Raw genomic sequence first — 25,596 nt, 5'->3', positions numbered from 1 at the left:
AACAACATGAAAATTTAATTCAAAGTTTGTTATTGGTGTAATAAAAAAAATTTAAGTGATTTTTCTGAATTTTTTTTCTTTGTTATAGATAGAAAAATTATTTTACGTTTTTAATTCTAGGATTTAAAGAGTAAATTTTTATGGATTTTTAGTTAAATGATAATTTGCAAATTTATTCACACACAATACCTACCTACATATCCGCATAATTATATCGGTACTATTACCTATAGCCAAACTATGTGTAAAATGTTACGTCAGACATTAGGTGCACCGACAAAAATGATACATTTTTTTATATTTACTAATCTTTTGTAACTAAAAGTAAATCATATTATTCTATTTTCGTCATCTCTTTTTTTGTAACTGCTGCTTCAAACAATCCCAACTCAAGTTAATGAAAAATAAATTGTATAGTTAATCTCTACATATCGGCGTTACTACCTAGTACCTACATCATAGTTTTGAAATATTATGTAACAATATGTAATAATTTCAAACTATAATGCTTTTTTATTCTTAATTTCTATATTTATTACTAAGTAGCTGTCCTGCCCAGCCCTTTACGTACCAAAATTATTTTTTATATTTTTCATTATTTTTACCGTGCACAGTCAGTGGTAAGAGGGTTATTGTCACAAAATTGTTTTAAAGCTAGTCTGGTGGTCAGTAGGTAGTAGATACCTGTGGGGGGATTAGATAAATATTTTTTTATCTAGATAATGATACAAAGACAATAGACAAAAAACTATCTAGATAAAGATAATAAACAAATAAATGAAAATGTGTCTAGATAAAAAAAAAGATAATTTTTTTAAGTATATTTAAATCTAACTTCTTATTGCCGGGTTGCATGAACAATCACTAACAAATCAATAGTCAGCATGATTTAGGACAGTTAAATGAATACATTTTTCATGCAACCCGGCATAAGAGTACAAATTGCTATTGCTTCAATATGGTTAGAACACAGATAATATGTGTTATGTGTAAATGAAAGTTTGTAATGCAAATCATTATTAATGAATAATATAAATCAATAATACATTTTTAAAACTAAATATTTAATACTTATAAGTTATAATGATATAATATTAAATAAAAAAGACTTTTTTTGATGTTAAGTATTATTAATATAACTATTTAAGTATAATATGAGTTATTTATTGTATAAAAAATAATATTATTTATACAAATTAACTCTTCAAGATAAATTTATCTAGATAAGTGTCAACACGGCTAGTAGGTACTGAGGTAGTGATACATTTAAAAAAGAGGTTTTGATTTTACGTTTTCGGGTATTTTGAAGTCTTGAACGTTATTCAGTTGTAATGAATAATTACAAAATACTTAATTGCATAAAAACTATTAAATGTGTAGAACTCATATAGGTTTTGTCCATTTCCAATCAACTTCAAGTCGATTGGATAGTTAGTCTTAGTTTAGCTTTAGGTGTAATTGTGTAAAGTAAATAAAGTTAACAACATCAGCAAGCTATAACGTAGTAAATACAGTTGACTAAAATAGTAATTCCTATTAATATTGTCCAATAAACAAAATATATATATATGATGTACGCCAAAAACCCTGGTAGTTGAGGCGTATTAAAAAAAAAAATGAATCACTATGATGTACGACGTATTGCCTATATAAGTGTAGCAATTTGTAAGCCTTATTAAGATTAAAATTGTAATAACTAAAAATGTTGTAAACAAATAGTATTAGTACCTAATTTATAGCATATAACATAGTACATACCATCTAATATATTTCTTTGAGTTCATTTTTCATAAGGTATATCGATATTTGCAGTTCGTATTCCGATTGTAACAGTTGAAGAAAACTATAACAGCTTCGTCAACGGCGAAGCACACTAGATACGATTCAACAAGGTTTCACAGAAAGAGTCGATGTTTACGTAAGTAAATATTCATATACTTTTGAGACATATTTTAAAATCTTAAAATAAATAACTACTGCCGTGACAATCTGTTGAAAAGGAGCCGTAGACGTATTTAATAAATATTTAATTAAGTGCAATAAATAGTGTCTATGTAATACAAATGGGTGTTTCAAATAATAATTATAAAGTATTTACCTCATCTAGGCCAACTTTTTTTTATTCTGGACATATTCGTTATTAAAATTCCCAACAGAATACATAATACCACTGAAAACCTTTTGGATCTAAACTCTGATCACTCCTCAGTCCTCAATACTTCTAACCTTAAACACCTATCCAACCGTCCCCAACCACTTAAACTATTTTATTCTCACACCAATAAGCTCATATTCCATAACCTTATCCAACAAGAAATTAAATTAACTGTGAAATTAAAATCTACCGATGACATCGACTTAATATTATTTAAACCTTCCTTAAATTGTCCAAATCGAAGTACGAACATTTATAGTATATAAACGTCATAATATATACACTTTGGCGATAATATATTATTATAATAACTGTCCAGTTCAGTGATATTCAAATGTGCTCTGAATTACAATTTAATTGAAGCAAAAATGTTTCATCCAAAACATCGTGACCATAAAAAAGAGTGATACGTGATAACGTGCGGCTAGTTTTACATTTTTGTGGTTCGGTGATTGTTGTTTAGGCATTTAGGCTTTAGCACGGACTAAGATAAACTTTATCTTAGTCCAATGGCTTTAGTATAGATAGGTTCCTACATAGGCATGTTTTTTTTTTGTAAAATAAATAAATTACTCTAATAGATGCTATAATGATATAAACACCTCATCATAATATAAACTTAATAATACAAACGAAATGTATTCGTTCTCAATCGATTTTCGTACACATTGATTTATCATTTAATTCAAATTGAACACATAAACACTACAGTGACTAACTCCATGTCCAATTACGAGGTTACAGTGTCGAAGCCATGGGGGGAGGGGGTACCGGGTCACTTTGTATGGTCAACGATTGAAAGTGCGAAACGCGGACACTTTGTACGGTCGGGTAAAAAGGTGCATCGCAGAACGCGGACACTTCGTACGATACTATTGTATACAAAAAGTATATTTTATAAATATAAGTTATATACCTAAGTAGTAAGTATATATTCTCAATCTGTTACTGCCGTTACCGCCACAATTTCGTTCTTATTAAATTCTGGGTTGCTTATATAAACCTTTATCATGAACACTTAATTGTAAATTACAAAATGTCAATTAAAAAAAAAAGTATACAAGGGCAGCCCCCTTCTCGGCCAATATTTACCGTTGTTGCAATCATAGAACAGACCCCAAACAGTTGTATCTATGTTAAACAAATGTATTTTAAAGGTTTGGTTGTATATAGGTTCTACTTCTAAGCAAAGTGGATTTTAAGACCATGCCTAATCAAATCTATCTGAGTATCAATAATTACGAACTGTTAAGGAATTATTTTTTAAAAATATTTGTCAAAAATATATTATAAAAAGCTTTACATAGGAATATTAATATATGAATATTGAACACAAATGCATAATATTATATTTATCTCTAAAATAATAAAATAATATAGGAATTATAAATTATATTAGTATATTATTACTATTTGCTATTTATATGTAGTAAATGCGATCAATTTTTAACATAAATCTAGTGCATATAGATAGCGTATTACATATCTCACTTAACTGCAGTTTGAAATATTTGAATACAAACTGAAACGAAATCTATTTTCCAATTGTTTTATTTTCACAATACAAATCGTCTAATACATCGGGCAAGGTTTTTGTTTGAAACAACTGTTTAAAAAACTGTAATGATTTCTTTGGATATCTAGACCGATTCTGGTCATCGAAATCAACTTTGTATATTCCAAATTTTTCTCTATAACATTAAAATATTAATACAGACATTTTGTTTTAAAAATTATAATATCATACAATTAAATCTTTCTATAACGTACGCCAGAGGGGTATTAATCTAAATATCCGCTATATTGAGTGATAGGGTATTTTCTCACGGATATATTTTATCACAAGGCATTTAGAAATGTCAGCTATTGAGAATTTATCCGCATTAATCAGCATTCAGCAGTATCCGTAAACAGAAGTTTGACAGTAATATTTATATTAGTTATTATATATGAAAATATAAAATACGTATTGGTCTTTAAAATATTAAAATTAAAATATTATCATAATTACTACCTATAACTATAATTAAATATCAAAAATATGAAAATAAATATTACCACAGAAATAAGTCAGAATACCCTATTATACTTACTCGAATTTATTGAAAAATATATTTTTTAATAATTTAGTTTCCATAATATTGTTAAAGTTTTTTTTTAATTTCTAGATGAATTTAAAATAACTTTACCTGTATCCAAAAAACCATTCTAATGAATCCAAAAATGACCAGACTTGATAGCCGATCACATTACATCCATCCTCGTATATTGCATCGAGAACAGCACTTAAATATCCCTAAAAATGTGATGTTTTCATTTAACTTAGAAGTACGAGTATTTTAGGTGTTATTTAAGGCATACAAACAGTGGCATGTAAAATAATTTTTTTTAAATTTGAGTGAATCACTGTAATTTATGATTGAATATTATAGCGTATTAAATAATAAATATTTTTTTAATATTTAATTTAATAAATTACTTAAATATCGTATATTTACATAATGATATTTTATTTTAATTAATGCATTCTCGTCTTCGTTTTGGCCTTTGTCTGAAACTCCGTTTTCAGTAATAATAATCTTAGGATTTCCGTATGTATCTCTAATCCAACACAACAAATTACGCATGCCTTTGGGAGTTTCCTAAATAATTGTTCATCAAGTAATAAAATAAAATCATATATTTTCAATTTGGACACATACTTTTATCCACGTGGGATTTGAATAAGGAATCTCTTCAATTAATGATAATTCGAAATTAGAATCTAGAGTCTTTAATGGTTGATTCTGAGTTGATTGTAGCTTTGTTGCATGTACCGAAAAATAATGATTGATACCCAAAAAATCTAAAGTTCCTGAGAACAAAATAAAATATTAATATAATAGATATTATCATTTTCTAACTTGTGTAAAAACTAAAAAGTTATTATACATGCAACTATGCAAGTGGGTGCATATGCACCATTAATTCTCAAATCTCAAAAAATAGCAGATCAATCAAATTAACAATGAATATTTTTTAATCCTATAGCCTATATGGTATAATAATAAATTAAAAAACAATTAACAGTCAAAACTACAAGTAATAATACAATTCGTTGCATGTATGTTATAATAATCATAAGTGGCCAGAAAAAACTTTTGTTGACTGCAGTATACCTATATAGGGTAATTTACCAACCTTACTCAACCACCATTTCAGATTCTGAGCGGAGCGATAAATGTATTGATTTTACAACGATGTGTGTTTTTTATTTATTTATTTTTGTGTCTGTCGTCACGGTTTGGGGCAGTAAAAGTGCTTCAATTTTCTTCAACAGCAATTTATCTGGTAGGAAAGTGAATCTAGTTGGTGTATTCGGGAGGTAAAAATTTAAAATTCCTAGTAGTTTTCAAAAACGACAGGAAAACCAAATAAAAAATTTAGGAAAAACAGGAATTTTTACTCAAAACCAGTTTTCGGAAAAATCGATTTTGGTTTTTAGTGTAACTCTAAAAAAATGAATATAGGTACTTGAAATTTTTACTGAATGTTTGTGATATCATTTCCTCATTTGAGAAATAGAAGTTTGTTTGCCACAGGACACTCCTGCATGTAGTACCAACATTCAAGAATTAAAAATGTGATAGTATATATCTATTTAAACATTTAAAAAATTAAAATTTGAATTATTTTATTATTAAAGGGAACAATAAGGGGGGCATGATTGGTAAATCACGCTGTATATCACTAACATTAACCTGTACATAAATGTATAAGCTCCCTATCAAGCACGTAAGAACGTTTAACTCACTAAATGTTTTCAACAAAAATTTTTTTAATGGAATTAGAATGACAATGGCTAGTTTTCTAGAGAGTTGGATTTTGTAACCGTGATTAACTGGTTTAAGAACTGTGTAAATTGCAGCCACTGGCCCATGTTTCTAGCTTCACTACAAAAAATCATTATTTGATTATTATTGGCTTGATGAGATCCATTGTTTACCTAATACCAAAATGATAAGACTATTGTTATTTTTACAAAATGTTTTTCATGAATTGCCAATTAATGGTTTTATATTGACAAAAAACTTCTTAATTCAAAATAGTTTTCAGTTTTTAACTATAAATCTACAAATCTTAATATTATTTTTACCAATGAAAATTGAGTGAATTAGTCTTAGTTAATTATTACTACCTATATGGTGATAACAAACAATTTAATAGTCAATATTAAGCTTTAAAAATAATATTAATTGATTAGGTACTAAAATTACCAATTTAACAGTAAATCAATTAATTTACAAATATTATCATTTATTAAATTGGTACCTTTGATTAAATACTTTTCGTTTTCACTAAAATCAAGCAGTCGCTTCAATGATATTCCACTAGATTGATTAATTTCCATAACTCCTTGTTTTACATCTTCTGGGTAGTCTCCAAAAAATAACGGATGAGCAAAAATGCCAAACTGCCACATACGAGCCCGGTGAGCAGCGTAATGATCTTCTAAGGAATTTACATTTTTTGGATAATACCATTCCATGTTTAGACTAATGCCTATTTGACCTAGAATGCCATTCTAGTTAATAACTTTGAATTTACATCAAATTTACGTTGTATGATACTTAAAATAAAACCATTTATTATAAATAGTTCATATTTAGGAGGGCTGTTTCCCTAGAGAGGTTATTATTATTTTTTTTTTAATTTTCATTGTTTGAATCCTTTCATACTTTCTGTCATCCATTATAATATAATATTTTATAATTGTTTCCAATACTTATAATATTATCATTATTATTAGCATAAATGCTTTAGCCGTATTCATGTCGGATGTAGACTATAGAGACATCTCTTCACTGGACGGAAAATTTCTAAATACGGCTTGATTATAATTATACATATTTATACTTAAGCCTTAGTGGAACTAAGGTTATTTTAAGGATAGGAGTTAATTAGATCTAATCACATAATAAAAAGTTAAAACTGGATGAATTTCAAATTTTAAAACGGATTTTCATTCATTCATTTTTTAGTTTTTTTACTGATTTGTTAGAATATAGTAAACTTTTTAATGAATCAAAATCTGTCTAGAAATCAAGTCCTATAAACATAATTTTTAAAATAAATGTAAAATTTTCCCGGGTTGAAAGTCCTATAAATTCATCAAAAATTCAAATCACCAAGGATGGTAATGTCTGTATAATTGTCTTATATTTACTCCTTAAAATACGAAATATTTCTGTCCCTTCAGTTTTGAGACTCACCATTTTGCAAAGGTCTAAATTCTCTGTTATATAAATGGTAAGCAGTTGCGTGTGCTAATAGTGTGTGATGAATGGCCAAATAATCCCCAAAACCACTTTTGTTTAATGCAGGTGCTCCGGTTTCATTTCCGTAGCTTTCTGATACTAAATAAGGTTCATTAATAGTTATCCAATACTTCACCTAAAATAAAATATGTATAATTATTAGAACAATAATTTGTATTATTCGTACCATAAATTAAAAAAGTGTTTTTACTTACACGATCGCCAAACGTTCTGAAAACAACTCGAACATAAAGGGTAAAGAATTCTATTATTTGTTTGTTACACCACCCTCCCAAATCTTGTATACACTGAGGCAAATCCCAATGATAAATTGTCACCTAAAATGTCATTGTCATTTACATGATTTGTACGTTCTCTTGTTGCAATGGTTAATTTTAAAGATATCATATTATGTATAATCAATTGTAAAAGAAGTCATACCTCCCGCCACATTTAACTTATTGAGCCATGACTGATTTTGGATTATTGCTAGACTTTAAGAGGAGGAATAGAAAATGTTCCTATTTGTATCAATAAAAATATTACATAGGTATCTATCTACGTATTTAATATTAGTATACAAATACTATATACTCATAGGCAATTTATTTTCACAAATTCAAGTTGTATATAGCAATATATTAAGTGGTGCACACACAAGATAAAAACTGACTTATATTTTAACAAAAATGATTTTTATTTACCTCATATTATATCCTAATATCTTAGAAATAATTCTATAATAAATAAAAAAATGAACTTTTTAAATACTTACTACAGGTGTTATATTATTCTCAAGCAATTTATCAATGAGTTGATTGTAGTATTTAACACCAGCAGGATTAATGTAACTATCTTCACCTCTAGGTAAAATACGTGGCCAACTTAACGAAAATCGATATGATTGGACCTAGAATCAGTATATAATTAAATTTATTGTAAACTATTATCTATTTTAATATGTTTTTATAATTTGTAAATATTTTTTCCTCTATCACATTTACATAGTATGCCCAAGGCTAGGAAGTACAAATTAAAAATGTCATTCAAAAATAAAATAAAAAAATATTTATAATTTATTTCGGGAAAAACATAATAATACACAAGTCGTCATTTCAGATTTTACTAGACAGAGACAACATTTCGACCAGCTCTTATATACAAATAATGCATTTTTGTTTCTTGTAACTCTTGAGCTATCATAGCTTTGGTAATAGCTAATTAAATAAAAAAATAAATCATATAGGTAGGTAGTTTCTCCGGCCTTAGGAAGGCGGAAAGTATACTCGTTTCATTGAACTAGAGTGGTAACCACTAATGACTATTGTTAAATGGTATTTCTCGGTAAAACACGATTGAGCTAGCGAAAAAACACAATCTGTCGTGACGAAAGTTAAGTTAGGACCATATAAAATAATGTTATTTTTTTAACTCTTACCATATTTGTATTATTGTAATAACCTATTTAAATTAATATTTTTTGTATAATTAAGTAATTCAACATTGTGGCAGATGGCAACATAGCATAACTTTTTATGCTCAAATTTGATTCGCCGAACAATAAGGTGTTAAGGCTTCGTAAAAAATGTGTTTAATGCTCAGTCGTATGATATAGCTGTATTAGTATATTACTCCACTACTCGCCTGCTATATTATACCTATATTAGTACATATTTATAAATTTAATTAAAAATCTGTCCACGCTAACCATAATGTCAATATAGGTACACTTTATTTTATGTTTTAAAATATTACCATCTAAACATTCTAAACCCATATTTTACCTTTAATAGGAATTAGATAACTTTATTAATGCATTTATAGAAATATTAAATGTATTATTTATTTGATTAAAATATTCATTCGTGGCATAGGCGTGTTTACGGGTATGGCCAATATTGCCCATGGCCATACCTGCAGAATCAGCTTCTCTCAGAATTTTGAATTAATTTTAATAAAATTAATAGCACGCTAGTAAAATAGTAAAATATGTAGCATGTAGTGGCAATAAGTAAATTTTTTTGAATTCAGACATGACTAAATAAAGTATTTAATCTTGGATTCAGATTTCAAGGAGCTAGACATTTTATTGTCGACACTTATGGGTCGGATTAAGGGACATTTTTTGTGGGAAACATCTGTGGATAAATTCTAGACCCACCTATGTTCATTGGCCACCTGGAAATACATTACAGTTAGAAAATAAGGTATAATGGTCCAACTCATCACTGAGAAATAAGGATAACCTTCTATTGTTGAAATTAGACGACTAATAATAATCCATACGGCAAGCTTTTATAATTTTGTTATTTGATAAAATAACTGTTATAGTGTGAATTGCACTGAATTGTAATATAATTATAATATAGTAAATTCAAAATTGTATATTTGTAGTAAATATATTATATACCTATATGTAGGTAGTAGATATTTATACATTCTAAAGTATTTTAATCTATCAAACTATATAAATTATTTCCTTATAGTATAAGATACTAAATAAATACATAAACTATAAAATCAGTTTTTCTGATTTGGAGGTTTAACCACCATAATGCCACCTATATAAAGACTGGGGTGGGGGAAGCGTGCAAATTTTGGTCTCTAGGCGCTAAATGGCTTAACACAGTTCTGCAGTGCCTAGAATCCTAAATACTTATGCGGTAATGCTTCTATTTCTTAAGCTCGGTAGCACTAAACTATAATATGCAACATATAGTTGAAAGTATTGTTCTATTGTAGTTGTATACTATTGTACATAGTTTTGTGACGAGTAGGCGATATCCGCGACCAACTTCACACGCTGCTTTCAAAAAGTATTCATATTATTTATTATTGAATATTATAATATTAATATAGATACTAAGACTTTTTTAGATATTATAAAATTAGAATACCATTAATAATAATTTAATAAAGTAGGAATTAAATTGACAGTTTGGACATTGGACGTAAAGACCGGATTTAGCATATTATGCATATTCATATTTTTATAAGCTATTACATGTAGTAAATGGATTTTCATCAATCATAGTTAAACAAATAATGTTACAAATTTTTATTTTGCATATTTTTGCATATTTTGGGTACAAGTGCATATTTTCCATAAAAATGCATGTTTTTGCATATTACGTATATATTTAAATATTTTTATTTAATTTTATAACTGTATGTACCATTATTATACACAAATTTGTTCAAAACACAAAAATTGAAAATATTTTTAAAAATATAATAGGCAGATTGTATACTGATTTTCCCGTCGTATAGTTTTATCTTATCTAACATTATCAAGTTATCGACTATCGTTTATTTATACTACAGAACACAGACTGACAGACTAACGACTGTAGTTCGAAGTGTACATTCGGCAATAGTCAACGACGTCAACGTAGTTCTAAATAAACACATATTAATTTTATATAACATTGTTTGTGTTTTTAAATTACAATGCCAATAATGTCAGAATATAGAATAATGCCAATAATATCATGCCAAAATGGCCAGAGGGAGGTAATGACGAAAAAGTTTTGTTGATGTTATCCGATGCAGCCCCATATATGGTTAAGGCTGCCAAAAATTTAAAACCATTTTATTCCAATCTTATTCATGTGACTTGTGCTGCTCACGGGATTCATCGGATTGCAGAAAATATTATGGATATTTTTCATGAAATAAACGATTTAATTAACAACGGAAAAAAGATTTTTTTGAAAGCTCCTTATAGAATTCAATTATATCATGAAATGCTACCTAATAAACCATTACCGCCCCAACCTATAATAACACGATGGGGTGCTTGGTTAGAATCAGCAATATTTTATGCAGATAATTTCGAAAATTTTAAAAATGTTATACAAAGCCTACCAGAAGACGATGTAAAAAGCATTAAAAACTGTAAGCAAATTCTAACTAAATCAAATATAATTAACGATTTAACTTATATTAAAACAAATTTTTCGGTTATTGTTGAAAGTATTAAAAAGCTTGAGACTTCAGGTTTGCTACTCATAAATGCTTTAGAAATATTTGAACAAGTTACAAATGCTATCAATAATCTTTCAGAAAATGAAAATAGCGTATTAATTAAAAAAAAATGTTCCGACATTATTAAAAAAAACAAAGGCCTGCTAATTTTAAAAGAAATTTCTAAAATACACCAAGGTGAGAATGTTGACTTAAGTTCTTCTATCAAACACTTTTCCCCGGAAATGTTGTCAAGTTTTAAATATGCACCCATAACAAGTGTTGATGTGGAACGAAGTTTTTCTGCATACAAACATATTGTCACAAATCGCCGTCATAATTTAACTGAGATCAATATGGAACATATTATTGTTACTTATTGTTTTTCCAATAACAAATAAATTATATATTTTTTATCACAATCATAAATTCATAAAATATATTGTATATAATATTGTAGTTTATTATTTTTTTTTCATCATAAATGTTTTGATTTTATAAATTTTCCATAAATAAAAAGCTGTAATAGGTAATAAAAATTTATTTTGCATGTTTTGTGATATTTAAGTGCATATTTTCGTCATAAATGTTTTGATTTTATAATTTTACCATAAATAAAAAGCTGTAATAATCAAAAATTATTTTGCATGTTTTATGATTTTTAAGTGCATATTCAGAACTTTTTAAGTGCATATTTGCATGCATATTTTAACATTTTAAATGCATATAAATCCGGTCTTTAGTTATAAGCACCTATTAGATAGCTATTAATTATTACATCATTGATGAAATACTTGCCTTGAGATCTTTAAGAAGCTTAACATCTTCATCGATTTTATAATAACTATTACAAGCAATATCTCCAGTAATAGATGTACAGAATTGTTTAGGTTTTACTCTGTACATAGGCACTCCTTTCAATACACACAATACTTTATGTTCTAAGATCATATTGACATTTGGAAATTTTGAATCATCCGCTTCTGAATCGTCAGCAAATAATTCTTGTCTAGTGTGAGCGACTCTATCCCATATGCTCTCGGTTTTTCCTTACAATATAAGTATATTACAAAATGAAATTGAATTATCTTAGTTAATGTTTTATCTAGATTCTAGGGTAAAATGTTGTTAAGAACATTTAAATCCGTGTTGAAAATGTTTCAAACTTGCATTAAAGGACCATAGTCGATTGTGCACTGTAAATACAATTATACTAAATTGTAAATACTAAATACTTATGTATTAACATTCCATGCAACATGCAATATTAATTTTTAGATACTAAAAAAAATCAAGGAACCTATAGTTTTACAACTAAGTCAAATAGTTTATCTTGAAGTTATTTTTATATGTTCAAATATTTTTGATAATATGGAAAAATTCTACATACCATCATCATTCCATGCACCTTCGATTTGGTATGCTGAAGAAGCAGTACCGAGCATAAATTCTTCAGGAAATTGTTTGTATTTACATTTAAAATGTTGTAATGAGAATTCTAATAAAATAAGTAATTAAATAGTTTAGAAACATTAAATTTTCACTGAAAAATATTAACATTTTCTAAGCACCATAATATTTTCAAAATATTTTAGTTCGTTTTAAGCTATTTATAGGCATAAGAACATTTTGATAAAAAAATTTTCATTCGTCAAAAAACTTAAGTTGGAATTTTAACCAAATTCATCAATTTTCGAAAACTTTCCAATTATTTTGAGTTGGATAGAAATGCATAGAAAATGTTTTATTAATATCTAATATTTGAAAATGTAATACAAAATTCCCCATAAGTTTTCTTAACTGTACAAAATACTAAAAGTTCAAATGTTAACAAAATACAAAATGTTATCATATTATTTTAGTTAACATTTATAAAATGTTTAATTTTTACAGCTAAGAATTGATAATTTAAAATAAGGTTTCTCGTGTGCATTTAATACCGGAACGAACATTAAAAAAATTATATAAACACAGTTTTTCATAATATAGATATGTAAGTTCAAATTTGGACAAAACTAGATATTTAAACGAAAAATAATGATTTTTCTTATTTAACGTCAACATGTAGGTACTACATAGTCGTTACCCACTTTTTTATGTTTTATTTTTATTACGTGTATCTAAGCCCGACGTTAACTCCATCTTACAAACGCTAAACGCGTAATAGCAAAACAATATAAACAATTTCAAAAAATACTATTTTTATTTTATAATCAATGATGATATAATAGGTATACTTACTATTCAGTTGAACTGTCATTTTTCACATCTAACAGGTAGCAGAGTAGGTAAATTAAAGCACGCGATAGCCGTTAGACAAGTCGGCACTAAGTAACGATTAAATCGTCTAAGGAACTATTTTTATTATTTATAACATTTACCAACTCCAAACTATCCTTGATAACCCCGTCCTCACAGTTGCGGACTATAAGTAGGTTGATTAAATGACAAACACAACATAAGTATAAAATATACAGACATATCTCCACATAGGCCTTAAATTATTACCCTAAATAAATTGATTAAATCATCAAACGTTTACTTTGGTAGCCAACTCGTACCTATCTAATTTCTTATTATTTCCATTTATTTTATAATATATTTAAACGGTAACATCAACAATTTCAGTGCTAATTATTTCGAAGAGTTTAAACTGTTAAAATTATATTATTTATATTTTTAAGTTTTTTTAAAAATTATTTGAACATAAATTCAAGGTGCAGACATTTAGGTTTTGACATTTGACTTGAGATCCATACATGACATACTAATAATATTAAATGTGGTAATGTCTTTACAAAATACAGTCTTTTTTGTAAATGAAAATTTTACTAATTGTTTAATTCTGAAATTTTCTAATAATTTTGCTTAACTGAAAACAATCCTAACTTAAATTGAGTGATTTTATAATTTCATCATGATTTTGATACATAATAATATGCTCATTCTACAAATACAGTGAGTCTTATAACCGAATAAATCTTATAGGCAAAGTGGTGAAAAAAAGAAAATATTTATGAATTTTTTTTACGATATATTTTGTTTCATTTTAATCTACTTAAATATATATTATATATTACTTATTATTTATTAGTGACTAAACGAAAAAAATATGATTAAAAATTAAAATTATATTGCATTATACAAAATATTAAATACACATTAATAAAAAATTATAAATTATGTATTTACGTACTTATCATTTATGAAAATAATTTAGAATTTTGATTTGTTTTGAATTATGTTTTAATATTCCAGAAATATACTGTTCATACTTATATTGTATATTAAAATTATTCCCCTAACCTCCCGAGTGATCAGGAATGTATTTATAATTTATAATTACGATAAATGTGAAATGCGATACAATTTGTTGTATATACACATTATTAAGCATGAATCGAAATCAGTAATAATCTACAAAAATATATAATTGTTAAAAACCAATTGATTTCAAAATTTCAACCAAAAATTTTCATTTTCTACTATTTTTTTTACAAAATTTGAGTCTTATAAACGAAATGGTGTGTCTTTAAAGTCTTATAACCGAATTTTTCATAATGTATTTGGATACGTCCGGACCATTCTAGATGATTTTGAATCTATTGAGCGACTGAACCTTAAATCCGTGAGTCTTGTAAGCGGTGTCCACTGTATTATATTATATTCCCCAAATAAACCTTCGGAAAATAAAATATTTAACTTTGAAATAAAAAATTTTAATTAAAAAAAATACATCAAACAGAACTAGGAATAACTTGTCTAATATTTATAAATACATGTTAGGTACTTCAAGACAAAGTTCATTCCAATAGTATACAAATTATAAAATATAGTCATAGCCATAAATTAATTTAATTATTTTTTATCATATCTACCTTCAAGGTCTGGTGTAATATCATAACAAATTTAAAAGGACAGTAGCAACCTTATTTAGTCTTAATAAGAAAAATTCCTTAATTAACTATATTAGTTGTATAGGTAATGACTACTGAGTAATGACATCATAAGTCGTTATAGTAGCCAATAGCCATGTTATAGTTAACATAAAAATTATACAACTCATACAACTTATAATAATAATGAGATGGTAAATTATAGACTATGGTACAAATGGTAATTAATGGAAAACAAATAAGAGGAAAAGAACTGATTTACTATTTATAAGAGATAGTATTACAAGTAAATACTTCTGGATATCACATTTTGAACGGCATACTCAATTAATGTGTTTCTATATTACTTTAATGAATAACTTTTGTATTTGTATGTGAATCAAAGATAGTCTTTTGTCGTTTGGATAACAAATAATAAATACTAATAATTTAATCATAAAATAATATTTAATATCATTAGGTTAAATTATTTTTTTTACAAGAAATTTTATATTACTGTTAAAAAATAAGCAATACTTAAGTCAATACAAAATACAACAAAATTCTCATAATAATATAAATAAATTATATTTATTTTTGCTACATTTATCCTTCTGAGTTTTAAAATTAAATAAAAGATATCAGCAAAATTACTTGTACTAGAACTATTATTTTTAATGATGCTCTCGTACACTATGTTAATAAAAAATAACTGATTATAATAATATAAACATCAAAGGTTCATAACTTATTAGTTTTATAACTTGAAAAAAAAACTAAATGTTAATAATATATTTCTTACAAAATTAATTTATGTCTTATTTATAAAAAGGATTTTTAAAAAACAAAACATTATATTTCATTGGTCTACCCTACTTTTATTCAATAAGTCTTGGTTTGGCTACAGAAAGAAGATTTATTAGGTACATTACAATAATTGTTACAAAAAATTCACTCAGTATAAATAATAATTTGGCATGCAACAGTTATTACTTTTTTTCATTTATAAACACATTAAATAAAAATAATAAAATATTAAAAGCATAAATGGTTATGCCACCATAAAACACACAACGTATACATTGATAATTCTTACCCTGTATCAAAAAACAAAAAAAATGTCTTCATATGGGAAAACTTATATAAACGTAAAAATAAAGCAATTAACCAAATATAAAAACTGAGTTTGGATTATTTTATCACAGTCTTATGTTGTAACAGTAAAATATGTGTTAAAACTTAAATGCTAATAATAAAAAAAATATATCAATACAGTTAATGTAATTGATTAAGTATGAGGAATAAACTAGTGAATAGGTTCCACAAAATTATTTATTAAATACCAGATTTGTATTTATGAACATGGAAAGTAAACGATTCACTGCTCATAATTTGTTGACAAATTTTTAACAAAAAATACTAGTTTACAGTTAAAAAATGATAGCTAAGTTATTAAGGCAAATAGAAAAAATATTTACAATCAATTAACCATGATAACAGAAATTAAACCAGTGTGTAATCTTCAGTGTCTGAAATATTATTAAGCGATTATTGTTTAAATTTTAATACATGACAGCTAAAGAGAAGAAGCAATTATTGTAATACTGTTGAATATGATATATCAAACAATATCAAATACTTAATAGAAAATATTGGTTTTTAAAAGAAGTAACATTATCAAAACAATAGAAAAATATGTCAACTAAACAAAATTGTTGTTTTTTGTAAAAAAAAAAAACAAATTAAATAATTAATGTTAGTTTCATTAAATTCATACCATAGAAAGATTATTTTTATTTTTATTTTAGATAATAAGAATGGAAAACTGACTTGAGACAACAATAGTTCTTACAAATTACATTTACCACTTAAATTAAATTTTAGTTTTATATATTTCAAAGAAATATGAATTTAATGTTTGAAGTTATTGAAAGCAGTTACATACAGAAAATGTTGTGATATGTGTTAAGCAAATGTTTTTAAATGGTAACATACATACTTGTATATTCACATATGCTCTAATTGTCTCAGATAACGTCCATTTTAGTTTTGACATACTACTGACCTAATGACGCAATAAGAATTCTTAAATAAACTTGAGTTGTTTCTTAAAGTTTTAATGAAATGAAATTTTTTTCATTTAATTTCAGAATATAAAATAAACAAATATCAAATAGTTAAGTATTATAAGAACTAGTTTATATGGCGAGAAGGGAACATTTTAGGAGAAAAAAATTGACTTTGAATAAACATTGTGACAAATTCAAATTTATTTACAGAATTTTTACCCTATCATTAGATTAATCAATACATTAGAACAAAAATAGTTTGATTTAACAAAAAAAGACCGCTTCCATTCCTTTTAATAAAACTCCATAAATGACAATTCTTAGTTCAAGTAACTAATAATGAAAACAATTTATATTCTGAGTCATGGAAATTATAAAAATACCAAATCAACAATTTTTTTTTTTTGTATTGACCAGATATCATTAAATAAACAATTCATTTTGATCATTTGAGAAGATTATATAATATACATACTACTTAACTATGTCTTACATTATATTAATTTCTAAAAGCATCAATTAATGAATATTTAATAAGTTCTTAATTTAATTGGTCATATACTTTTGAAGTCATAAAATATTTTAAAAAACACGGAGTTCGTAATTGTCACTTATGGTTATCTATAAGAATAATTTAATTATGTTTTTGATACAAAAAATAAACATAATGAAAATAAAATATAATTAAACAGATCTTAATAAAAAAAAAATCAATTGAAACCATTAAAAAATTTGTCTACAAAAAATATATGGTTAGATAATGAAAACTAGTTTAAAATTTATAAAAACCTAAAAATTGTCTAAATTAAATTAAATCATAAAAAAACAAAATATAACTTAAACATGGCAATAATAAACAATACCAATTTATTTCTCATTTGTTTCTCATTAGAAAATAATATGTTTTGTTCTTATTTAAATTTTAAAAATATGAAGGATAAATGTGAATAGAACATTGAAACTAGTGTTATTATACATTTTAAATCCTCAACATAAATTGTTTTAACTTACGCTGTTGTTATAAACACAATTCACATTACGTCTACAAAAAACTCGCAAGGATTTCCCATTGCCATACGGAATGATTGTTGACTAGCTGAAAGGTCAGTAGGTACATTTGGTGGAGCCATCACTTGAGATTTTTCTGAGCCACTTGACTTATCTACAGTTGATGGGGCGGCAACTGGATTCTGTTGAGCTGTACCGCCACTATGGTCACTCATTGCTAACCCAATCATATTTTGTTTCATTACATCTGATCCAGACCTACTACCACCTATAAAAATTCACAATTGAATATATTATTTTCATCGTAAATAGAAATATAATTGCCAATTAAAAAAAAATCAATTAATACTTCATGTTTTTTTTCAACTACCTATCACACTATTCTCAATGATGTGACTACCCAGTGTATATTATGCACAACAGATGATTCTATTTGTTAAAACTGTGTCTATATTCCCGACAAGTGTTGACCAACTTACATACATAAATTAACATTATACAATTATATACTAATCCATACATTATTTTGCCTTATAATATTTTATAAATTTGATTTTGTAAAATCAACCTGTAACTATAAAATGAAAAATTTAAAAAAACCATTTAGTCATATGAGAAATTGTGCGTATGATCTGCATACTACTTTTAATATTCATAAATAATTTACACCATTGTTTAAAAAAAATTAGAATGGGATCTTGTATTATATTTTTAAGTTTTTTGGCTAAGGAAAAATAATGTTCACAAAACATATTTAGAAATTAAACAGAGCAACTCTTTTACGATTCTTAAGTCAGATGCTTAAATAAATGTTGTTAATAATGACTAGTGAAATCGTTTTACCTTAAAAATATTAAATATAGTGAATAACAAGACAATTTTGAGCACAGACCACACGGTTACACAGAATACAGCAAAGTAGTACCTTATTTAGTTCCTAATATTCTTTACAATGATATTGATTTGTGAAATACCCATGGCAAATGGCCATATAAATGTTTGTCAAAAACTATATTCTATGTATGAATAGTTTTTATTGATAATTATTTAATATTTATTTACAAGTTAATATCACAAAATAAAATACATAATATATGTTATGCCAAAATAATATAAGACTGCATTATATTTATGTGTGTATCTAAGTTGTTGACACCGTTCAGCCGTTCTGTATCTCACTAACCATCGTCAGATGTCTACACGCACACGCCGATTTAATAGCCAAAACCAAAATACCAATATATAAATCCATATTAGTATATTCACCTATGTGAAAAAATTATTATAATATTATTTTAGTTTTTAATTAACATGAAAGTATTTAATTTATCTAACTTTTTTTAAAGAACTTATTTAGATTATCTTGTATTGCTGTGACAATTAAAATGTTCTAATGCACACTCCTAGTTCCAACTTTATATTTCTTTAATAACATATTATACTATTTAAGAATTTTTACTAATAATAATTTTTGTGTTAAGTAGAAAGCTTACAATACTAATGAAGATGTAGCAGAAAATTTAAATAACGGTGAAGCACCAAATAAAATGTATTATTGTAAAACTTATTAAACAAATTAATTGGGTGAAATAAAAATTTACCTGAACCACTTTCATCTTTATCAAACAAATAACGTGGAGGTTCGCCAGGGTAATTAAATGGCATTGGCGAAGAATTTGGATTAAAAGTTCCTGAGTATGGCATATCCCAAGCACCACGACTAGTAACACCTACATTATCAATCGGTTCACCCTCTATTTTCATCTGATCCATACCTATATAAAACATTTAATTTACAATCACAGAATTTAAACAATGATATAATTTTCAAAATAAAAATTTACCCGCAGAAAGTAAATCACCAAATACATAGTAACATTGTTCAGAAAATGTGGTTTTATTAACAGTATGTTTGATGTAACCCGCTTTGAGCATGTGCGATGCATATTTTCTAGCTTCTCTACGATCCTGAAATCCATCCACATGTGTCTCTAACCATTCAACTACATCAACACCTAAAATAAAATATTATTTATTTGGTGAGCTAAATTTAATATACTATAATTCTACAAACCAATGAAAGAGTTAGGAATAACAATTTTGAGCCACATTCTATCCCTGATCTCTAAACCAGAATCAAGTCTAGCCATAGCTCTAACAATACTCAGCATGTCAGTGGTACTTACATCTAACTGAAGGTCTTTAAATGCATTAGCTGAAACAGCATTTACTGTAAAAACAGATACATACATTTTTTAAACCATAATTAAAGAAAAAAACAATGATATAGAACATTAACACACTTTCTGTTTCTGCCATGGTTGACACTAGAGAAGAACTAGTAGATGTAACTGTTGACACAGATGGTGGTCGTAGAGGATAAGTTTCACCTAAAAATTGTACATAAATGTAATATGTGTAAGACTAAAAAATATAGTTTAATTAACTATTATACCTCTCATTGCAGCAGTATGAGCTACCCATGCACCAGGATCAATAGGTCGAACTGGTTCGGTTCGAGGAATAGTAAAATATGATTTTGGATTTGGATCCCAGCATTTTGCAACAACTAGTTTAATTGGTCTAAATTAAAATATAAACACATATCAGATGTTATTCATATTTGATATTGGAATAAGTAGAAATCAATTGTACTATAATATACTATAAATATAAATAACTATAAATATGTATTTCTTTTTATAGACAAATTTTATGTTGTTTATTTACCCAGGTGTTTGCACAACATCTCTTAAGACACGAACAGCTTGATCATTTGACATATTTTCAAAATTGATATCATTAACTTGTAATATCATATCACCAGGTTCAATTCTACCATCCAAAGCTACTGCACCACTATAATTAAAATACACAATATAGTTTTCATTAACTTTTACATGGGTATTTTTTTTTCTATTCATTATTTAAAATGTAAGAAAATATATTTCATAGTAAATAGTAATCAGATAATATTTTTTTAATTTTACCCTTTCATGATAGATCCGACATAAATGCCACCGTCTCCTCCATTATTACTTTGTCCAACAATTGATATTCCCAAAAAATTAACAGAATCCATGTTTAAAGTCACGGTAATTATATTCAATGACATGCTGGAATCAGTAACTGATGAAAATGAGGACGTACGACACATTCCTCCAGGACCAGCAGGTCGTTGATGTCTTTTACGCCGTTGTTGAGTTCGGCGACGACCACTTCCTGCTAAACGTTGCCATTCTATAAGAAAAATAATAATTATGAAAATAAGATTAACAGTTAAAAGTGGATATTTAAAATAATTTCTTTGGTTGAAATTTTTATATAAAGTTATAAATATTTAAAGTTTATATGAACAGAGTAGTGAACCAACATTTTACAGTTTATGGGTGTCCCAGTAAATAATTATATTTAACTAACTTAGTACATATCCGAGATTTAATATTTTGTAGCAAGATATAACTGTTAAGAAAATATTTTCAGAAACATCAATAGTTTATAAAATAATGAGTGTTTTTTAATGAAACAATCATAAAATGATTGATAAAAATTAAAAATGATAATAATTTACCACTTGAAATATTAGTAGCCCTCCCTGTTGTTGTGGTAATTCGACTTGAAGCATCATCCTCGTCAGATTCTAAAAAGCTTGTGGTTTCCAACTCTGAGCTCAACATTGAAGATGAACCATACGGTCTGTGTTGTTTGGGATGACCATTCATACCTAACCCATTATATTTAAGAAACTTTGGATTTGTTAGACGATGGTGATTTTCACGAGGCATGTGATGATGTCCAGGACGTATTGAACTTGATATTGATGATTCTGTATCAGTACACGTTCCGATATCTTCTTGGTGTATTCGAGATACTGCTTTCCCAGTTCTGATAATCATAAATAGGAACCAATTTTAATAAATTATAATGGATACCTAACAAAAAAGGTACTTTACCTAAATAAATTGTTTTATTATTACATAAATGATTGAACATGGTTAATAGCATTATATATCTTTGTTTGTAAAATATAATAAATAAAATATAAAAATTGTGTACATTTTTAAGTGATACTAACTGATTATCGCCTTGCGTCCTATGTGTATGATGACCAGAATCTGTGCCTTGGGATGTTCCATCAGAGATATTACTACCTTCAGCAGCAACCAACTGAAATTAAGTATAAAATTAATAACTTCAAGAACTAGATTAACTTATTGTTATACAAATTTTAATTAATAATTTATAATTGAAAGGCAGTAGGTAGGTACAGGAAAAAAACAATTAAATTAAATATAAACCTACCCATGAAACAACACGGCCGTTAAAACATGGCAATGGAGAATCATCTTCAACAATTTCTTCTTTGACAACTCTGAAATAAATTTGAAGAAAATGTCAGTATAATATGTATAAATGCATGATTATTAAATACTAAAAATTAATTCTATTAGTAGGGAAGTGTAAGTAGGTATACCTTAGTATTAAATTTTGTAAAGAATAGTTAATAACTAGTCATACCTAATTTAAACAAATTGTGTAACCAATTAATTAATTTCAAAGGTTTAATAATAATCATATGAAACAATCTAGGTAGGTACATTGTTTAGTTAAGAATAACAGTGGGCAATATATACTCATACATAATAAGTATAAATCATAACTCATAACAGTGGTATAACATAACTATAAAAATAAAATAGGATTCCAATCGTATCCGTAGAACTTGATAACTAGTGATAAGTTTAGAGAATCTCTTTTTTCTCTCCAACAATGCTGGTTACTTTTCTAATTACATTACTACCCTCCAACTCATAGGTGCCCTTTATTAAATAAACAAAAAGTCAAAGGGAAGTATGCGGACAATACCTTTCTATGTTTAGAGAACATCAGTAAATAAAATAAAATGAGATTTTCTCATAAAAAAAAAATTATAAGTAGGAACTTAATCCAAGTCGTTGATGGATTGTTTGTGGCAAGATGCCAATATAATTAGGAATTCTATAGAAAATAGAAATATAACATCACCAAAGTTGGTTTTGAGATACCAAGTACATGTTTCAACGGAGTGTTGGGAAATAGTTTGTGGGGTAGCTGTTATACCTTTTCAGCATATAAAATGGTCCAAAATTGTGAGAAAAAAAACGCATCGGGATAATGCAAAACTATTGGTGAGCTTTTTTGTCACACTGATTAGGACAAGCGAATATTATGCTTATAGAGTAGCAATATAATATATTAATAGTTTATAATTATCGCCGTCAGCACTCGGCAAACGACGAGCAAAACAACAACACGGTTGGTTCTTATCACTAACCCAAAGTCGTCGTCCATAGACTTGAAAAAAAACTTATAATTGGGCCGATTGAGGACGTTTTTGAAATCGGCCAACGTGACCTTGTCGGCCGCAATCGGCAGCTTGACGAGGTACGGCGTGTCCTCGTCATCGATGTGATAGATCACTTTGGTTTCTTCCATTGTCGGTCCGGATTCGGACTGTAATACGCAAACACACACACACACGACACACGCAACTAGGAGGCGTTATCAGCACAGATACACCGCGGTCGTTGTTACCCCGTGAACGTAAATGGTCGTTCGCGGCGCCATCATAAAACGAAAGCGAGTCGCCAGATCGGCACCCGGGAACGACGAATACACGACGTTTCGTTTGTTATTGTTGTGTTTTCACTCGGACCGAACAACGCACAAGCACACGCACAGACGGACGGACGGACGGACGGGACGGGAACGACGACACATAAATAATCTTTAATAAAGCACTGGGAGCTCTGCTCTGGACCTCCCCCCCCCCTACGACCCGCAACCGCACCCACGGCCGTCAGCACCGTCCTCCCCACCGACGTCACTGTGCTGCTCCCGGTATGCGGTCCGCGACTCGCGAGTTGCCGACGAATGCCGATAGGCCGCCTGAATTGATTAGCCGAGACCCACGACGAGTGACGACGGTCGACGAGTCTACTGCGGACTGCGGTCTGCTGGTGAGTTGGGCGCGAGTGCTGTGCTTAGCACCCCCGCCATGTTGTGACGTTGGGTACTTGCCACTTGGGTTTACGAACTGTTCTCCGCCACTCAATGCCTGAATCAAATACTTGATTCGAACAGGGAAATGGGATTCGGGAGGTACGTCGTCACATGCAATGTACAATCTGGAATCTTCATTCTTCAGTAATTTATTGTTCTGTTGTATAGAGATAAAATGCTGATGAATTATGAGTTTTTTCCCTTCGATCCTTTAAAAGGTTGTCTTCGTTAAAAATTCTTATTCTAATTTTATTTTTTAGATTTTTTAAAGCCATTTATATATTTTTATTTAATTTTTCATATTATGGGACATTATTTTTAGTTTTTATACAATGAGGACATTTCCTCAAATTTTAGATTTGCAAATATTGTTACATTAATAATAATTAATATATCTTTTTTATTTCTATTTTACTTTTAATAATTTCATGTATTTTTTTTTTACTGTAAATTAAACTAAAATGTCATTTACTAAGTATTTATTGTCTTCATTTTACGGTTCATATTTTAAATTACCCTCTATATATAATAATTATTTTTAAATTCAATTGTATTCACTGATTATTTGGGTCATTTTTTTGAGTTTATAGGGCATTATGGGTGTTATATAAGTTATCAACATCCTATTTGAGAAACGACAAAAGTCACAAAATATCACAAATTGAAATGTGTTATCAAACGATAGACGGATCATGTGTGAAAATGTGCAAAAAAAGTTATTTCATTTTACCACTCTAAGTGTATCAGTATTCAGTAGCGTAAAAACAGTTTTTTCAGATCTGCCTTTTATGGACTTCCGTCGTTTCTCAAATAGTTGGTTCAACTCTAGTGATAAGTGATAACAAACTTCTAGTCTCGATTTTTCTTCTGCCTCCCCATACACATAGAATCGTGATTGCCAATCTTCCTATAAAATCAAACATGTTTGGTTCATATAAGTAGATAGGACGATTGACAGACGACAGTGTATGGAGCGCTTTCGCCTTTCTAACACGTTTGCTGAAGGTTTGGGTAATCAACTACAAAACCCATAGACCTTATACTACTACTTACTAGACAAGAATTGCATATATTATGACATGTGAGCTGCGTAACGACATCTCGCAGACTAGTCGCAGTCGTGTAGGCAGAAAAAATACAATCATCTATATGACTAAAAAAAAAAAATATAAAAATCTTATAGT

The 25,596-nt window shown here is 27.7% G+C and overlaps 2 protein-coding genes across 5 annotated transcripts; both read right to left on the bottom strand.

Moving 5' to 3' along the window:
* Positions 1–3,596: 3,596 nt before the first annotated feature.
* LOC111036909 (myrosinase 1-like) lies at positions 3,597–13,984 on the bottom strand. Its single transcript, XM_022319190.1, has 11 exons — positions 13,660–13,984; positions 12,809–12,916; positions 12,217–12,467; positions 8,228–8,362; positions 7,668–7,790; positions 7,408–7,588; positions 6,467–6,706; positions 4,858–5,009; positions 4,654–4,797; positions 4,345–4,451; positions 3,597–3,846 (listed from the first exon to the last, which is right to left on the bottom strand). Exons 1-11 carry the CDS (start codon positions 13,676–13,678, stop codon positions 3,690–3,692), a joined length of 1,617 nt encoding a protein of 538 aa, XP_022174882.1. The 5' UTR covers positions 13,679–13,984; the 3' UTR covers positions 3,597–3,689.
* Positions 13,985–16,145: 2,161 nt separating this feature from the next.
* Positions 16,146–24,173, bottom strand: LOC111036864 (segment polarity protein dishevelled homolog DVL-3). 4 transcript variants are annotated; one of them, XM_022319112.1, is made up of 13 exons: positions 23,685–23,845; positions 22,673–22,742; positions 22,446–22,537; positions 21,942–22,255; positions 21,361–21,610; positions 21,101–21,229; positions 20,826–20,953; positions 20,674–20,760; positions 20,445–20,600; positions 20,215–20,385; positions 19,972–20,145; positions 18,374–18,638; positions 16,146–16,822 (listed from the first exon to the last, which is right to left on the bottom strand). In XM_022319112.1, the coding sequence occupies exons 1-12, from the start codon at positions 23,843–23,845 to the stop codon at positions 18,394–18,396; spliced, it is 1,977 nt and encodes a 658-aa protein (XP_022174804.1). In that variant the 3' UTR covers positions 16,146–16,822; positions 18,374–18,393. The 4 variants fall into 4 exon arrangements, with proteins under 4 accessions (XP_022174804.1, XP_022174803.1, XP_022174805.1 ...); XM_022319111.1 differs by lacking the exon at positions 16,146–16,822 and having other exon boundaries at positions 17,295–18,638; XM_022319113.1 differs by lacking the exon at positions 16,146–16,822 and having other exon boundaries at positions 17,295–18,638; positions 20,445–20,585.
* Between the last annotated feature and the right edge of the window lie 1,423 nt (positions 24,174–25,596).

The sequence above is a fragment of the Myzus persicae genome, unplaced genomic scaffold, assembly GCF_001856785.1.
Source record: "Myzus persicae strain clone G006 unplaced genomic scaffold, MPER_G0061.0, whole genome shotgun sequence".
NCBI lineage: Eukaryota > Metazoa > Arthropoda > Insecta > Hemiptera > Aphididae > Myzus > Myzus persicae.
The sequence above is the reverse complement of the archived record's forward strand: the minus strand, read 5'-3'. Positions and strand labels throughout refer to the sequence as shown.

Bases quoted from the DNA above. Each gene is read 5' to 3' on its own strand.
- LOC111036864 (XM_022319112.1), bottom strand. From the start codon at position 23,845: ATGGAAGAAACCAAAGTGATCTATCACATCGATGACGAGGACACGCCG. The intron at 20,761-20,825 runs GTATAATAGTTA...TACAATTTTTAG, and splicing joins TCATACTGCTGCAATGAGAG to GTGAAACTTATCCTCTACGA. The intron at 20,146-20,214 runs GTAAATTTTTAT...TGTTTTATATAG, and splicing joins TGGTGATTTACTTTCTGCGG to GTATGGATCAGATGAAAATA.
- LOC111036909 (XM_022319190.1), bottom strand. The intron at 12,468-12,808 runs GTATGTAGAATT...TTATATTGTAAG, and splicing joins AGGTGCATGGAATGATGATG to GAAAAACCGAGAGCATATGG. The intron at 4,452-4,653 runs GTAAATATACGA...TCACATTTTTAG, and splicing joins TTAAAATAAAATATCATTAT to GGATATTTAAGTGCTGTTCT.